At 36.6% G+C, this 18716-nt stretch overlaps 1 protein-coding gene across 12 annotated transcripts in view; it reads right to left on the reverse strand.

The window, feature by feature from the left end:
- Positions 1 to 2165: 2165 nt before the first annotated feature.
- The window catches only part of LOC114357142 (proton channel OtopLc), a 35503-nt gene continuing 18952 nt past the window's right edge, over positions 2166 to 18716 (reverse strand). For 2 of the 12 annotated variants that reach the window (XM_028310627.1, XM_028310628.1), the window contains exons 2-16: positions 17234 to 17452; positions 15912 to 16075; positions 9302 to 9486; positions 8918 to 9159; positions 8528 to 8611; positions 7965 to 8079; positions 7717 to 7877; positions 7463 to 7628; positions 7157 to 7333; positions 6678 to 7046; positions 6195 to 6411; positions 5707 to 5991; positions 5091 to 5328; positions 4404 to 4571; positions 2166 to 4311 (exon numbers count right to left, since the gene is read on the reverse strand). In XM_028310627.1, coding sequence (XP_028166428.1) covers positions 4171 to 4311; positions 4404 to 4571; positions 5091 to 5328; positions 5707 to 5991; positions 6195 to 6411; positions 6678 to 7046; positions 7157 to 7333; positions 7463 to 7628; positions 7717 to 7877; positions 7965 to 8079; positions 8528 to 8611; positions 8918 to 9159; positions 9302 to 9486; positions 15912 to 16075; positions 17234 to 17425 — 2904 coding nt within the window. In that variant the 5' untranslated portion in view covers positions 17426 to 17452 and the 3' untranslated portion in view covers positions 2166 to 4170. Of the gene's footprint in view, positions 4312 to 4403; positions 4572 to 5090; positions 5329 to 5706; positions 5992 to 6194; positions 6412 to 6677; positions 7047 to 7156; positions 7334 to 7462; positions 7629 to 7716; positions 7878 to 7964; positions 8080 to 8527; positions 8612 to 8917; positions 9160 to 9301; positions 9487 to 10162; positions 10464 to 15911; positions 16076 to 17233; positions 17453 to 18716 lie in introns of those variants that run through there. The other 10 variants (XM_028310629.1, XM_028310630.1, XM_028310631.1 and 7 more) reach the window with 10 other exon arrangements.

Below are 18716 nucleotides of genomic sequence, written 5' to 3' on the forward strand. Positions count from 1 at the left end.
CAGAGTCACTTAATAAAAAAATAGGTAGTTACGCTTGAGCCAACTTTTATGGCTATAAAACTGTTAAGTTGGAATTAAACGCTATCCATCTGTTAAAGAGGACACGTGAGATCATTATTTGGTTTTATAACCATAAAAATTGGTCTACTTGATCCCATAGATGAGCCCAAAGTGATGTATTCTTTCAAGTCACATTTATGGTATATTGTAATCATGTATTAAGAAATTAAATGTGTTTTTCTTAAAGGATATAATTTATTGGGCTTTCAAGTAACACCAATATTGTTGGGGCACCATGATTGTGTCAGAAGAAAATCTTTAAAGTTCGGGTCGCGGAAGGTGCGGTTTATTTGATGTTGAGTGTATGTAGTAATTGTGGATTAATAACCATGAAGACGTGTTCGTGATTGTCAAAACTTACACGCGTGTAAGGATATTTCCATACCAGACGTCACTTTAAAATAAGGTACTTGATACAAATAAGGCCTACGTTCTAATAAGGCCTATACATCAGAAAACACAGATAAACAAATCCAACCGGGATAATACTTCAAGGACACGTACTCATATGCCCTACAACCCGGTAGAGTGCAAGAGCGTCCCGATCCACGATCCCAGCACCAATTGGCACGCGTTCTTCTAAGGTGGTGGGTGATTTCGTGCTCTCTTATAAAAATCTGGCGATTTCATCTTAAATTTTCGGTAAAATAACGCTGTTTTAGATTAAGCTTTTCTTAGTAATCGTTTCTAAATATTTCTTACTAGCTAATAATTACCTTAATTTGTACTACTGGCTATAGATGCATTATTTGTAAATTTTTAAAGACAACAAGAGCGAAATATCTAATAAGGCCTAGGCCTTATTTCAGCATGGTAGGCCATATTGGATACTTATGTCAACACCTGATTACGGACAAATTCATTAAACTAAATGAGTCAAAGAGTAACTAAATATTTATTTAATAAGAATGTTACTAACAGCACAGAAAATAAAAAGAAAACAGAGTAAAAAAAAATTACTAAACCTGTAAAAAAAAGAAACAAAATACAAAACCAATAAAAAATAAGAAAAAAAAGCCGTATGTATAATTCTAAAGGATTAAAGCTGATATTATCATGCCTGTCTCGAAGACAATGTAGCAGATATGCTACCATAAAGGACTGCTTTTGGTGGTATCATAAAGATTGTGTAGGAGTTCGTAAAGATGATTCAGAAGCCTTTTTATGCCCTGGTTCTAACAAAAATTGAGATCTCATTTTGTTTACAAAAAATCAAGACTAAATGATGTTCCTAAACTGATTTATTTAAAAGGTTTTATGTGTAGGCCTTATTCGAACACGGTGTTTTAATAAGCCCTATACAAAAAAATAATATTGTTTGTTTTTGATATTTTTTTTGATAATTTAAGTAAGGAATCATTACTTTGTTACTATGAATATTTAATTTTATCTATAATTTATGTATTATTCTTAATAAGTGGAATTTAAGTTTATCTAGAGATATACAGTATATTTCTGTTTACTTGGTATGTAAAATTTTGATAACGCAAACAAATCGACGTGTTTAATGTTATAAGACCGCATTTTGTTTAATACAACCTCAATTTTAAGGTCTACAGGCATTTGAATCATATAGGCCTTATTCCGTGTAGGTGATTTAATAAAGCCAAAATCAGTGGTTTCGTAATTTGCTTATTTTGAATAGATTTAGTTAAAAATTGTGTTATTTTTTGTAATATTGCTAAAATTAAAGGATGGAAGAAGTTAATTAACCTTGTTTTTGTTGACTGGCGTTAATATTTATTGAAATATAAGCATTTAAAGTTAGGTAGGCCTTATTTGTATCAAGTACCTTACTGTTTTAACCGTGGTTTTAACACGTTTGTAATTTTTATTAGTAAGGGGTATGAATATTACTAACTTCGAACTAAATTATTTAAATAATTCATGAAAGAATGTCTCAGTTGGTCGAACAAACGGATGCACGAATTATGTTAGAACCGCTTGTATGAAGTTAGGTTAGAGGAAGCCCTAAAGGGGACTAGGAACTTAAAAAATGAAACAACCAATCACATAGATGTTTTATTCGATTTATTCAAATAGACATTTACATATATTAATCATATACTTTAAAGTAGAATTTCCAAATTTTTAATTTTTGGTATCTCTATTATTTTAACACTGATTGAGTATCCACAATAATGATGATAATTTTTAACCTAATGTTACAAACATCGGTACATTTTGTTCCAAACATTTAAGGTACACAGTAAATATCACCTACAAAATTGAACAAGTTAGAAATAGTATAGTTTTATCAAAGGACTTACTAGTTATAATAATTACTGTAGTTAAAAATACGGGCAGTGATAAATAATGTCAAACACGCTGGTTGTTTTTTACTTATCAGATTAGATGTTAGCAGCTAGCAATTTACTTGCAAATAGAACTTACTGTTCGGTATTCGTAAATCACTATTTTATTTAACGTTAAAATTATAAACCAGTCAAAAACTAACTACCTATCATTCACTCAAAATCTCACATTATAAGCATACTCTCAAACCCTAGAGCAATAAGTTAAGAATGTATCTTAAAAGTTAATTTACAAATTAATAAATATGCTATAAATAATTGAGTACTCACTATTTTATACAAAAAATCTTCAACATCAAAATGATAATATCACGCCACATATCCCGGTTGTATTGCTAAGTGACATCCATTCTAAGTAGAATAAGTTCTCTTATAAAAATAGATTGCACAAAAGATGTTAGGAAAATACATTCAAAAACTTTCCAAGGCAAAAACGTAATTGAAAATTCAACATTCACTGTGTTATTAAGTGACAAAATCAAGCAAAGCTTGAGAAGAGCAACGTCAGCTGGCATAGAAAATTACGTAAATTTTAGTCACTAAATTGTGCACATTTAAGTAATTAATGCGCAATCTATCTATTTTGCATTCACAAATAGCTAAAAGAGCTATAAAAATGTGCAACGGTTGATACAAAACTTCGATTTTTATGGCCCCTTGCAATGAAATGTCTTAAACTCAAATATTAATAATCCTTCACATCAAGCAATTTCTGCATCGCTGCCCAAGCATCGCTACTCTTGTTTGTATCCTTCTAACGTTAAGTACATTTATGTAATTAGATGTAGGTATTTTCGACACTTTATCTACGATCTTACGATTAGCATAATATTAATATTCCAATATAATTCTACAGCTTATCTCAAAATGTTGGCTAATAAATCTTCTGAAACTTTAAATATTATTTAACTTTATTTTTATCTCTAAAATATGTTACGATTTAAAAAGGTCGCAAAAGGTCGTACCTTCATTATCATGCATGAGATAATAATTATAATTTTATCAATCCATAAAACAAATTATGCAAGTCCTTCCAACCTCTGTCAATTTTAAATATCCCTTCGTTAATAAATATTTTTCACGATTTACACTCATCTTTAACAAGGAGCGAACAATTTTTACTTAAAATTCGAATTGATAAAAGAAATGTAAAATATTGTCGAATTAAGCCTTAACTCTAAAACCATGGCACACAAATTATTCCTAACAAAGGAGGGAACTCTTCACAACTGGGGATTACTTCTATTATCTTTTTTCGTTAGGTCAAATTGCCATAAAATTCTCTCAATCAAAATATTCACAAAGTATAGAAATCCGAAACATGAGCAATGATGTTTACGTATCTATAAAGAAAATGAGTTGAAAAATATGTTTGTTTGGTCACGTTAGTCTCCACAGTCAGTCTTCCAAGAAACCTAGATTATACGAAACTGTAAAAAGTAAGTAAAGTATTATGGAATGTGATAGGAAAAGATAGTGAATCAACTTGAGAAAATCATAACCAACATAATGATTTGCAGGGTCTATCCGGGAACAATACGTTACAGCTATATTTGACCGGGATAGCTTACTCATCCTAAATAGACAGTTATCGCTCTAAATTCGTCACACGATCCTATTCTAAACACTTTATGAAACAGCAAGATGTTTTTGGAACTAGCAACAAATTTTACCTTTCTAACTACAATATTGCTGCCCCGGATTAGGACGAAATCGGTAGCATATCCTCAATGGTCAACGTAGGACGAAGTCAGAGTTGACGGTTGGATTGTTATCCAAAACATCCTGTATGCGCTCACTCCAGACGCGCTTTGTAGCTGGTCTTCCATATTTCAGCTAGGGTCACAGCTGAGTGGAAGCGATGGAAAATGCAAAGTGGCAGAGTGAAGCGCTGAACGAGAGACCAGGCGACGAAGCCGTAGAAGTCCAGTTGCACCTGAAAGAGGAGCAAGAATGACATTAATAAGAGATATAGAAAATAATGTGTAGGCACTTGGGATTTAAGAAGAGATATTTTCGAATACTTACAGGGTTAGCGAGAACTTTTTGTGCCTCGAAGGTGTAGATGAGCCACATGGTAACATTGCAGATGAGGAGGAAGGTAACGGCCTGGCGAGCGGGCTTGCTGCGCTCTTGCTCCGGGAGGTGGACACGACGCCGGGATACGTCAGCGATGAACAGCAGTTGAAGGACCACCTGGAATGTTTATCAGTCGAGTGAATAATTAACCAAGCGAAGAATAATATTAAATAATTAATTATCGAAACAGCAAAACAATGAGCGCGGCTAAATACGAGTAAGTATAATAAAGGCGATTAGATCTTTAATTTCTCAGAAGAGTGAACAAGACAACAAGGTCGTCAAGTTATCGCCACACAAAATCTTCTGAGAAAAACAGGCGTGTTTATAAAACATTTTAAAGATTCATTTACAAACTCAACTTTGTTTTTATAGTCATAGTCATTTATTCCATAAACAATAACATTATCGTATTGGAAATATTACAAAAAACATGAAAAATTAAAAAACATCAACCGATATAAAATCACAAATTATACAACACAGCTTAACAAAATGAGATCTTTACTTTTTATCATTTAAATAATCCTCAATACAATAATAACATTACTTCAATAACAAAGACTTAAGCTTATTTCTAAATTTATTAAAATTATAAAAATATAAAATGATGTTGTGAAAATATAAAGTAATTACCTGAAGCACGCTCAGACATCCAGTGATCATAACGAGCAGGTTCGGTTCATGAGTGAAGGCGCCCATTCCACCAGCGATCACGCTAAAGACAGCATACACGAAGAGTCCGAAGGCCGACACGCGTAGCAGAATGTCATTCAGATCCGACTGCTCCTCCGAACGGAACTTCAGAGATTGCACCCTGCGAAGAGGCTCGGTACAGGAGGGGGGACTAGAGCTCCATTTCAATACACGACCACTGGTCGATCATTAGATGTAACCAAAACGGTGAAAGGATGGGGAAACGCAATGTTCGAAATGTAAATAAAATAAATGAAACGTAAAAATATGAAACAGTGGTGGGTTGTGCAGCACAGGTTATGTGCATAAATTAATGCGTGGAGCCAACAGAGGATAATAGGTGTTAGGGACAAAGGATGAGGAAAACAAAAACAAATAAAGATCACTAACAGAAAAAAACAAAAAGGAAACTAAAATAATCTAAAACGACAATAAAATGTGATAAAGTTAGTGGTCTAGTGCCATCTAACGTTATTGATTAACAAACAACTAAGTCACAAATGAAAATAATTTAGTTAGGCAACTTTAAAAGGCAACCAATCAATTTTTGTCTTACCGTATAAATCCAATCAGAATCGCCAATATTGATAGAATCATCAGAGCACAGTGCGATACATCTGCCAAGTAAATCGAGAGGCGTTTCAAATCTTGGTGTCTGATAAGGACGAAGAAGAGGATCAAGCAGATCAACGAGGCGACCAGAAGCAAGAGTCCACAGAAGAGGCCTTTGGATGCGCCAGCGCAGTCCACCCGATTGCCGCGCTGAGCCGCCGCTAGTGCTGCCGCCCTGCGGGAGAGAACAGCCTCCAGACGTCTTTCCAGATCTTCATCGTTGGCCACACTGCAACCAAACGCGTACTTACGTCAGTTACATGACGCTCTCATCAACTCTAATCGTGCACTATTGGGTTAAATCAACTAAGGTCTGCCTTGTTACTAATATGAATACTAAATCGAGATTAGCGGATGGTTGCATGTCAGGTGAGTTACAAAAGGATGTTAATCTACTTGGTTTAAAAATTTTGAAGAAAAGTTAATAATTACCTGGGATAGCGACCAATATGCTTCCACATGACGTAGATCACGGCGGCTCCGATGAGAGAATACTCGATGATGAAGGGGTAGAGATAAGGAGCCGAGTCAGATACTATAGTGCCCATAATTGGGTCTCTCCCGCATACGGTGGTATTATCAATGTTGGCAATCAATGCAGCTGGGTTCAGATTATCAAAAGATTCAAAAATCTCGGTCGAGTTGTTAGCTGAAAAGACAAAATATTAATTATTATCAACGAATCTAATAAATGTTCTTAGTGCTATTCATTAACGTCACAAAATTAATAAAAACTAAAATGTGAGTCATGCGAGAAAGTTAAACACAAAAAATTAAAATTAAAACATAAAAGGTATGTGCACGATCCTAACAAACAAATGACATGAACGAACATAAAAGACGTCAGACAAACCGCAAAATAAAAGTGCAATGCGTAGTATGGACATGTGGACTCAAAACGACACTCCGACAAACCTGGCACGTGTGGTGGTTCATCTACGCGATACGTTTCGACACTATTGGCCCATTCATCATTATCAGTTACGTAGGATCCAGTAGAGGGTGTTGACATGGTGCTTACAATCGGTTTGAAAGTAGAAGAAAGCCACTGGAAAACCTCCAGCATGGCTGTCGGATTTTGAGACACTTTATCACCCTCAGTTGTTAATGGTGTGGCTACAGTGGAGGTAGTAGTGAAAGGATTATCGTTTGGCCACGCATCTTTGGATTCGCGAGGGAATCCCATCCCATTGTTGTAACCGATAGTACTTTTTATAGTGTCGATTATTTTCGATTTAGTACCGAACCCACCACCCATATTAAAGTACGGTGAAGGAGTAGTCGCTGAAAAATTAGTTCAAACTCATTTTAATGACACACGCATGCACAAGTTAACTTGCCACAGGGAAATGTGTTAAGAGATTAGTATGAGTTAATGTGGTAACATTACTAACTTGTGGTGGACATTGTTGACGTAGTGGTAGGCTCAGCAGTTGTGGATGTTACAACGTTCAGGATTTGCTCACCAGCAGATTTCACGGTATTCATTACTGTGGAAGCAGCCGTAGTCGCTGCTGTAGTGATACCGTAAACTTTACCAGAGTGCCTGAGAGTATGCTTGCGGATGACTTCTGAAGACGTAAATATTCTAATGTTAGTACACTTAGTGCTTCACATGCTGATTAAATTTGTGTAGCTAGGCAGACTCTTTAATAAACTGGTGCAAGTGTATAAAAAAATCTCATGACATGAATACTTACTCCCGAGAACACCTTCGCCTGGGACACCCAGAGGATTTTTCACGTGGTAGTCTGTGATCTCCTTCAGGGATTCAAGAACCAATGTTCTAATCCAAACACAGATGTTAGTAGCAACGACGTGCATCAGACCGAACCGAGCAATCACTTTGAAACGGTGGATGTTCAGCTGTAAAATAATTGTTTAGATGAATGGATAACGTTGTACAAAATACATATAATACATAAATAAGTAAGTACATAATTTCGAAACTTACTCGAGAATTCATGAAAATGAAATACATTTGCATGAAAGTAAAGACCATCTGCAAGACAGGATTGATGCCTTTCAAAATAAGATAGCAGGGAGACACCTGTGGTAGCTCGAAGAATGTTCCGAACTCCAAACCGTTATAAATCATAGTACCCAGGCCGAAAGCTGAAAATCAAAATAAATACTGTATAAATGAGCTCCTCTAAGTAAAACGGCAATGACTCTACTGTTGTAGTTGAAAAATTTACTTACCGATAGCTCCAATTCTAAGGAAGAAACTTCCATGGCTGTGGTCATTTTGCGAAGTCTTCCGTCTTCGGATTGGTCTAGCAACTGGTCCAGCCTCCAACTCCACGATGTCTTGTTGCTATTCAAAAAATAAAAAGTTAATTATTTGCCAGGAAAAAATGTGAATTTACCTACCTCTCTGGAAGAAAGCAAAACATACGAGTAGTGTGGATTTTTCGGAATATTTTTTGAAGTAACGATTTGCGGAGAAGTGTATACTCAGAACTTACTAGCTCTTATTAGTCTATCTACATAATGAGGTGGCAAAGATGTATTTTGTTAATACCGTCAACGTTTCTTCAGACGCAGACGCTACACACTATCGAAGCTTTTAACGTGACTCTTTATTAAAGTGATGATTACTGATTGATTACTTACACACAAGCCCAGTGTGAGGAAGCGAGATGATACGGTAGCAGAAAAAACACAAGCACTATCGCAAAAAAGTACTACAACAGCACATCCAAAGCTCTCTGAAGTTATGATACACAAAATGAACAAGCGAGATGCGTCAATGTATACCTCACCTGTTCGGTCGCATATAATTGCGCCATTTGTATTTGCAATTGCTGTTGACGAACTTTATCACGCATCTTACGGGGATACACCTCCTGCCCAAATGATATGGAAAAAACAAAAAAGTTGGCAGCGTAAACAAAAGGGGTCATGCAGCTTGTTACATTCTGACAAAGCTTTATGATAATAATTTCGTGGGAGGCCAACAAAAATAACGAATGTGAGCAAAAACATAATTTTGAATTAAAACGTTGAAATCAAAATTAATAAACACTAACGTGAGGTTATCTAACACAGGACGACACGTGAAAGCGCAAAAAGAGTGTAACATTAAATGTTAAATACATTGTGTTGGATGTGCTGTGTATGATGTGTGTTGTACGAAATACTCCTCCACTCACCTGGAACTGGCTCTGCTTCTTCGATTCTTTGGTAGGTTTTTCTTTGCCAGCGTCTTTTTCCTTTTCCTTATCTTTTTTCTTGCCATCTTTTTTCGCGTCTTTCTTGCCATCCTTTCCTTCCTTTGCATCTTTAGCTTCTTTCCCTTCTTTGTCTTTGGTTTTCTTTTCCTTTTCCTTCTTGGGTTTCTTCTCTTTCGGCGGTGGCTTGGGTTTTGGTGGACTACCGCTGCAGCATGCACTTTCTAGGATAACAAAATGTATTTTTTTACAAGTTATTGAAATAGCTAGTTCGGATTCTAAACTTCTCTATTGCAATTTAAGTAATTGAGGATATCTTTGCCAGGATCTATAGGATCTTACTTACTCAATCAAGGGTATACTGACCTTGAAGCAGGAAGCAGAAGACGTACAACAAAAACAATATGCTCATGCCATACAGGTAGGTGAAGAAGCCTTCGTAGTAGTACAGGGGCAGGTTGTGTGTGATGACGTCGCTGATGACGTAAGCAATGCATACCACTACTAAAAGCTTCGCGTAGATGAAACTCGATATGATGAACAGCGACGTTCTGTAATAGAAACATTGTTATTTGTATTGCGGTCTTCGTTGTGGCTACTTTTATCATTGAACTCTTTTGATCGGTATACATTGTATAAAGAAATAGGTACAATTCATGTCAATGCATTCGATACGATTATTAGGAGTGTTTATATGTTGCCGGGAGAGGTATTGTGGTGCACTTTTACGGAAGTGTTTACTATTAAATTAAAGGTTTGGGTAGGTACAAGAAGCAGAACCTAAATGCCATTATTTCCTATTCTACCTAAATAATAATTTAACTAACTACTTATTCATTTGGCTCGCAGTCATCATGCGTCGCATACAAAATTGGGTCATCCGACATTACGTATGCTAATTAGTAGCTTGCATCTAGCTGCACGAGATTCAGTTTTATTTAGTTTTTTAAGTAAAGTTCATTCAAAAATGGTCTAACTACGCAGTTACGATATTGCGCACCATTATTATTAAAATCGCACTTAATAACTAAAAAACTAAATTAATTTATTTATAACATAAATTTTATTATTTTGTAACGATATCTAATTTTAGCTTTCAAGTTTCACCAAGATACTTTTATTAAATTTTATTATTTATTATTATTATCTATGAATTAAAAAAAACATAATTGATTTATGAATTACGACTTCATTATCTAGAGCCAATTCAATTATCAGCAAACGTACTTTTTCGACGGTTTCGGCTGAACGCACTTCAGCTCCATCTCTTTGTTCGCGGTGTTGTGCTTCTCGGCTATAGCGATGTCGCTGCCCTGCTGACGGTGCTGCCCTACCGGGAGCGTCGCCATATTGTCCACCGCCTCCAAGTCCACCGTCGCCACCTTCACCTCAGCCTCGGCGGCTGACGCCTGATGCTTGTCCTTCCCCATCACTGCACTATCTCACAGGCCCATAGTTCACGGTTAGGCCAAGGTAAGCTCTTTCGAGGGAAAACCTCCGGAAGTGCACAGCGAGACCGTGCCTCCGGGTTGAGTGCCGGCCGAGTTGCGCAATACGGGATGCTGCGCGCTATATCAGGGGCGGCACCCTCCGCACCCTATTCCGTTTAAATTGCACTCTTAATGGCGAGAGGGTCGTAATTTTGAGTTACGGAGAGGGAACGAATTCGGAATGCATTCCGGTTTGGGGCGACTCGGATTATGTTGCATGTTTTGTTTCGATTAGGAGGTATGAATTACTTTTTGATATCTATTACAATATCATCCAAAATCCTTTGTAATTAGTTTTGGGCCGTGTTTAAGATTAATGAATACTAGTTATATTAAATCTCAAGACATTTTATAATTGGTAAACTATTTTTGGCAGCCCTGCGAATCGGCGTCCCGCGGTCGATAGAGGCGCGTCTCTCCCGGAGAGCTTTGGGAGACTGCGCGAGCGACCCACTGACCCGGCCCAGCCTCACCCACCGAGCGCATCCGAGCCACCCTTGTGACAACCCTAATTGCACGGTGCATTTCATGGTGAACACCGTAGCAGACAATACACGGGTTTATGAAAGAAGTTTGTTACTACGCATTTTTATTACTTGCCCGTCCGCGCATGCCCAGTGGGCTTAGGTTTCTGCGCTAGGTCTTTGAACTTTCTATCCAGTGCCAATTTATAAGACACCGGGGTGATGTTTGTCTTACATAATGGATATCGCCTAGTAACCGTTATCAATATTTCCTAAGAATATCGAAAGTAATAAGTATTAATTTTCAATCGCTGAAGGTAATTGGTTTAATTTAATAAACCACCTACTCTAAGGATTCTGAAGCCAATCATTTCATGAATTTTATAAGTGAAATCCATTCCACTCTCCATCCTCGGATTACTTCAGTAAAAATTCAACAAGCAATCACCGCTTCTGGTACAAAATCGTATCAGAGTTGAGAAACAATGTAGCGCGCAATTTTAGTTAACTACCATCTGTGATCTGTGTTAACACCCATTGAATAGGTATAATTATTGGTAAACCAAATAAATAAATAAAAATAATAATAAAGTTCACACTGAATTGTCGGTGTGTAAATCTATAATTTATTGATTAGTCCAATTTCTAACTGCTAAAGAGTCATAACTCTCCAAAAGTGCATCTTTATGCAATCGTTACTATCGATAAAGCGTGCATCATATCTCAATAGATATAGAGCAATCTCCACGTAACTAATTTACATAGTATGATACAAAAATGCTAAACCCACCGACAAAGAGCCACTGGGCAATCACCCTAAAAGGCCACATGAAAGTTACGCACATCTTTAGTCTCTAATTCTTGCACCCTCTACGTAATCGCCTTAGCACTGTCAGTGCGGTGTTAAGAAATCCATTAGTGGATGACTGCGACGACACTTCGTTTAACGATCACGCTTGCCCTAATTAGTTGGTTGCCTAACACAAGGACTAAATGTGGCTAAAAGTGAAACCAACTAATTAGTGATGTATGGGCGAAAGCAACATTAGGTATTTAATCATTGATGTACTTTTAACTCATTGAGGTTATACTTATACTTATCATCATCATCATCATCATCATCATCATCATTTCAGCCACAGGACGTCAATAATTGAACTTCACCAATTATTATTAGTGAATTTAAAGTTATAATTTAGTTGTACTTGTACCTACTTGTACGAGTAATTCATTTAAATAGATATGATTTGTAATCAGACTCAAGTATTTTTTTACTTTTGGTGTGGCTGGAAAAACTGCGGGAATTGTAGATATTTACTTAGTTAACTACTAACTTAGTTGATAACTAGTTACAAAACCAGAATTCATTTGAATCTGAAATAATTCAAGTTAAAGCAATTTAAATCCTTTGAAGGGATCAAATAAATCCCTTGAAAGTTTGCCCAATAACATCTGTTTCAAATATGCGGGCGATTTTACGCAAATATTTTCTCAACTTACCGCAAAATCTGTTTTTGTACGTACTTAGGAGATTATAATGCTGAAGATTTATTTGCCCAGATTTTCTAACTCGTCGAATACCCCTTTTTGCCCAAAGTTAAGGGTCCAGCAGGGTTACTTCCTAAGAACGTTTTATATTTTCGGGTCTCTCTGCCACTATCGCTCATGCTGACATTTCGCTTTGCGTGAGAGGGATGGAAACAAATGAATCCTTGAATAACATTGTTTGTAGTAGCCCTACTGGTGTTTGGACACGCACCCTTGTAATAAATTTGTCTATAGGTAGCTTTGAAACAGGGATCCCTATATGGATGATGACATCATCCATTCCGTAATCTGTCTGGCGCATTCTTAAACACACATGTTTATTACCAGACCATAGGTGGTATATGATAAGCATACGATGTGTTATAATTATTTATAGGTAAGGCTCGTTTTCAAGGCAAATAGCGACAAAGTTAGAATACTATGTTATCTATTACAATGCTAGGAACGTAGAGTGCTAGACAACTAATCATTTATTTCACCATACGAGTAATTAAATTAAATGGTTAGTTGGATTTAATCGATTTGAGATTTTGGTCAACAGTCGAAATAAGTACCTACATGAATAAAAAAATTATGATTTAAATACAGGCTACGTATTTCAAGGATTCTTATTATCTGTTTAATAATAGGTGCCTTACGTTACATAATACATAATAATAGGCATAATAAACCGGTTTAGGTCGACTAATACATATCCAAGCCTACTGCATTCGCATTATTACCGACCTTGTAAATACAGGCCGCAGACAATGCACACTTACATAACTTTATGGTCGTCTGCCCCAGACGTCAGGATTAGCGAAACGGCTAAATAGGTTCGTAGATTGATCGTCTCTATAAATATTAAGTTTATTGCTCACTCGGATGTTTTTGTTAGAGATAAATCGCTGCGGTTCATAGTCGACATCCTGCGGATGCCATTGAAAGCATTCTGGACGAGAGAGCATAAAAAGTCCAGCTGTAATTAGTTCAATTCTTAAGTAAGAAATATGAGGCATTTAAAATACATAAATTGATACTACTATTGTTTGGATAAAATCATTACTATTTTCATGAAACACACAAAACATAAATTATTGAGACAGGAAGCGGTAGGTATATTAGAGGGTTTACAATGATTTCCAAATTTTCAGGAAGGCTTTCACTAATTGATTACGAACAAGTTTAGTGAGTTAGACTGACTTTTTGTCATTTTTACCATTAATCCTAGTACTCGTAGTAATTGCTATTATACAAGAATGATATACGCACCTTTTATTTCAAAATATGTCACTAGAGAAAAAAATTCCGACGTTTTATTGTCTTCATCGTTAAGTTGACTCTGGCATGTTATAATTTATGCATTTGGCGAGGATATAATATGCATATATTATAGCCAAGTTCCTGCGTTAACGGGATCCCTTGCCAGCAGACCGACACTTCGGAGCACAATGGTCGAACGCCTCCTGAACGGTCATAAAGGTACAGTGAACATGGAGGCACCATGGACACCATACGATTTTCAGCCCAATACATCACATATTACGATCTAATTTAGCGCCTGATAACTACGTGGTTAAGGACGGGGCGAGCGACACCAGTAAAAGAAGCTATCGATAGATTTATAATAATTTTGTATTTAGGTTAGTCGAAAAGCTACCGAGTCCACACTGCTTTGGAAATAGAGACCGAGACCTTACAAATTACCTGCAAAGCAAAAGTAGTAGACTTAAATAAAAATATACAAACAATTGATTTATTCACTAATACGGGTGAAAGAGATGCATTTTTCTGTCACTACCAAAGTAAGAAAACTCTAACTAATGCTAAATTAATCATCTTGACATAGAATACAACATAAAAATAATGTAAAAATTGATTTTCAACACACGTCGTGTCGATTTTTAACTATCGATACCTTTTTCGGAACCCTACATGTCCATATTTAGACGGAACCGTTTAATCCATTGTCCATCCATGCGACGTGGAAATGCTTTGATTACAGCTTCCTCCCCTTTATTTATTTTTAAATTGTTCGTCCTAGCTTTATGGCATACGCGACAGATTTATATTGTTAAGTTGGTAAGTAGGCCGTTTTGTAATGCATTAAAACTAGGAAACTGGAGAATGAAATTCATGAAAGAAATAATATACGATGTATTTGCACTAATCTTAGTAATAGCATTATTAGGTACTAGCTTTCCGCCCGCGGCTTCGCCTGCGTGGAATTTTGTCTGTCACAGAAAAACAATATCGCGCGCGTATTTGCTCACCGTTTAGACCTACCCTGGACTACGACAATCATTTTAAAACCAAAATCAGCTCAATCGGCCCAGCCGTTCTCGAGTTTTAATCAGACTAACGAACATCAATTCATTTTTATTTATATAGATAGATAGATAGATAGATAGATAGATAGATAGATAGATAGATTAGGATGTAGAGACTTCTACCGTTATTTAGCTTGGTGACTTTTGTAACATACTAACGCCCATATTCACAAACGATGCTTGTTTAAGTGAAGCAGCAAATGGAACGCACAGCATTGAATAGAGCTTTGTGATTGGTACGTGTGTCACCCTGTGCGTCCACCTCCACACGCACTGTGAGACTTCATAGTAATGTTTGTAAATACGGGCGTTAATATGAAATCTGACATGATTAATTATTTTTCAAACATTATTTCGATGAATGTGGAGGATAGCACATCACTTAAGATGAATTAAAGTTAACTGACATTCATAAATATGAATTCGGAAATTAACATTCTCAATAAAGTTTAATGAAAATTTTGATTTCATGCACATACATAAAACAAAAAATAGCTTCCCGTTTGTTTCCTTTACTTTGATTTATTGAGGGTTCAGAGAGGAATAAATAATTCATTGACGGATCTCGATTCCATCTCGTACATTTATTCATGTACTACTACTGGAACCGTTTTGTAGGAGACATAGTATTTCTGAACGCATCATTAAAATAGTCAAATTATTCAACTAACGGTATTAGCAATACCTAGCATATAATAATAATAATAATAAATACTCTTTATTGTACACCACATAAAAAGAAACAGAAAGAAAAGGAACTCATAAGGTACAATTAGGCGGTCTTATCGCTATGAAGCGATCTCTTCCGGACAACCTATAGAGAGGACAGTTACTCATATCAACAAGTCTACAAAACTGTGTTTTTACGGTATATTTTAATCTTTAGGCAACTAACTGTAAAAACCATAAATATTTTTTAGGTTTTAATATAAAGTCTACATAATTACATTAAACGAGACAAGACCTTGAACTCAACGATTCGATTTTGAAATCTCAGATCAGTAAATAAAAACAACGATACCTCTCCGACTTTTAAATACAGCATCCAAAATACCAAAACACGTTTAGTATTTTACCTGTTAGTCAAAATAATGCGTCTAAAATGAACTACCCAATGTTACACTAGTGCTACACTAGACGGTTTTGTATCATCAGTGACACTTACTTGGCGTTCTTAGGGGTCGTGTCAGGTTGGCAGCAAGCCCGGTACCTCAGCACCGCATCGGTGGGACTCAGGGCGTCCATCTCGTCGGCCGGCGCATCGCACTCGTCCGTGACGAGCGGCGCGCGCGCCGGCGACGTATGCGACCCATACCCGTCGGAATTCAGCTGGAATACCAAATGTTATTGTAATTTCGAGCAAGAAATATCGACAAACAGACATCACTAGACGTGCAAAAGCTGGAGCCTCGATAGTTAAATTGAAGAGAGCCTTTCAGATATATGATGTTGAGCTGCAGAATGAGATTAGCGAATATAATAATACTAATAAACAGTTCTTTCTAGCAGTACATCGAAATTAAATTCCATTTACGTTGTCCAATCTACGTGATGCGATTGGATCGAATTGAATCAATGAAATTTTGAAGACTTTTATAATTAGTCAGTAATTTGACATTTGCAACAGGTACAAAGAATCTTCCAATCATCTTGCAGGTAAAATGGCATATTACTGACTTAACTTATCAAACAAAGTTTTGTACATGCAAGGAAGGAAGATAAGTTTTGCAGGGTCAGTCAAGCCAGTGATTATAGTGGATATCATTATAATAATAAAACTTTCGAAAGCGAAGCTCCACCTAGCAATGTCTGTTCACGAAAAATTAAAACACTAACACATAGTACGACAAAAATTTGAGTCATAAAATCTAAATAAGTAAGTCTACTAGTCTATCTCTAATACATCAAATCTATTCATTGCACATCTACCTCAAGCTCTAGAATGTTCCGTGAAGTGCATCTTACAAAACTTAAGGGATATGGAAAATGCAGAATTACGATGGAAAATCTATATCTAGCAAACTCTCACCCAGGACTTCAATCCTGGTGTCGGGGTCAATGCCTCAGACTAAAAATAGATTACAATACATAGTCATTATTCTGACAGTCAAAAAATAGGACTGTTTCACCTCTACATTATGTATACTTTACAGGAAAATACCAGTTTGGTAATATTTTTCTCTCTTACTAATCTTTTCTAAGTTAACTCGTATATTTAATTACACAAAGAACTACATAATAATGTCAAAGAATGCCACAATACAGGGTAATTGCCAAAGGTTTACTAGGTACAAAATTTTACTGATAATGTGCAATATTTCTTCTCTCATTCACATTCATTTATTAGGTTGATGCATTAGTCTCTAAAGCCTATAATATAATTTTAGATCTCCAAATAGGTACATTCTTTATTGGCGAGCTTTATCTCTACAAACTGAGGTGAAACAAGTCCAAATATTCAAAAACGCAATGACAAATGATTCTTACTTTGACGATAGTGCCGACCTGCGAATCCGCGAGGTCGCGCAGTGGTTCTCTTGGGTATGGCCCGTCTCGTAGATACGGCCCGTCTCGTGGGTCGGGCACCTCTCGCGGGTCCGACGGCCGCGGGTCAGCTCCTTCCACCGGCGCGCCCAGCAGTCGCTCCTTCATCTCGTGGATGTAGGGGCAACGCTGCATCGCGATGTAGAACTCGCGAACGCGCACCTGGAGATATAAAAATTAATCCTTTAATGTTTCATCATCATCTTCATTAGGTCATTTAGTTTCTATTGCAAGAGCATGACCCTCTCTAATTTATCAGAGGGAAATCGGGGATTCGCTCTATGCCAGGTTATAAACTCTACCTAAGTGAGTGAGTGGGATCCGTAGCAGTAAAATCAAAAGGCAATGGCAGGAGAGTTTTCAGTCTACTGATCTATGATGCAAAGGGCATATTAAATTAAAACTATATGGTTACGATGTACTCATATTTAGCTTGATGTGCCGTCATCCAAACAACCAGGAAAACCCAAACCCAATTTGTTCTGACCAAAAATACGCCGCAACACACGTCATGCGACCGCAGCCAATACCGATATGAAAATAATAGAGTCCCTTGTCAGTAAGGCAGTGGTCCCAAATAGGGGTGTTCATATATGGCACCTAGAAAGGACGTGTGTGGCATGACATAACAAAGGTTGAATGGACCCCCAAGGATTTCCGACCGAAATGACGCAAGCCCATAAAATACAAATACGAACCAAACAGCTACTACTAGATACTTGATTATTTGGCATTCCACATTCACAAATTTTTTGTCATTTCGTCACGTCGGCCGTTTGGTGTAGTGGTTCAGAACGGACTACTATGCCGAGAGGCCCCGGGTTCGATTCCCGGCCGGGCAGAAATTGAAATGATGAATTTTAATTTCTGTGACGGGTCTGGGTGTTTTCTATGTATAATATGTATGTATTTACAAAAAAAAAAGTATTTAAGTATGTTTATCCCGTCGTCTAGTACCCATAGTACAAGCTTTGCTTAGTTTGGGACTAGAGGCGCAGTGTAAAATGTCCAAGGATATATTTATTTATTATTTATTTATTTATTATTATTTTGTATCCATAAACTAGCTGTTTTTGTCTAATATAGTTTTTACAACACCCACCTCTAGTAATAGTCCACTCATTTGGTAGTTTTACTTGGAAAGTTTTCCGGAAGTAATGAAAATTGGTATCTATAGTATAGATTTCGATGTGCTTTTTACCAATTTCAACTTTGCGACCTCTTATCGTCGCTGCGGGCGCCACCATATTGAAAAAATTATGCCTAGTAGCAGTTTTTTTTTTTTTTTTTTCAATTAATACCTACCTTCCGGATTTAACGACTTTACTCCTCCTCCTTTTATTGTATTCCTAATTGACATAGGCTATATCTATGATAGACCAAAATCATCTGTGGTGGACGTTTAGTCAAAGCTGTCAGATAAATA

The sequence above is a fragment of the Ostrinia furnacalis genome, unplaced genomic scaffold (genome assembly GCF_004193835.3).
Source record: "Ostrinia furnacalis isolate ACB-3 unplaced genomic scaffold, ASM419383v2 OfSCF3056, whole genome shotgun sequence".
NCBI lineage: Eukaryota > Metazoa > Arthropoda > Insecta > Lepidoptera > Crambidae > Ostrinia > Ostrinia furnacalis.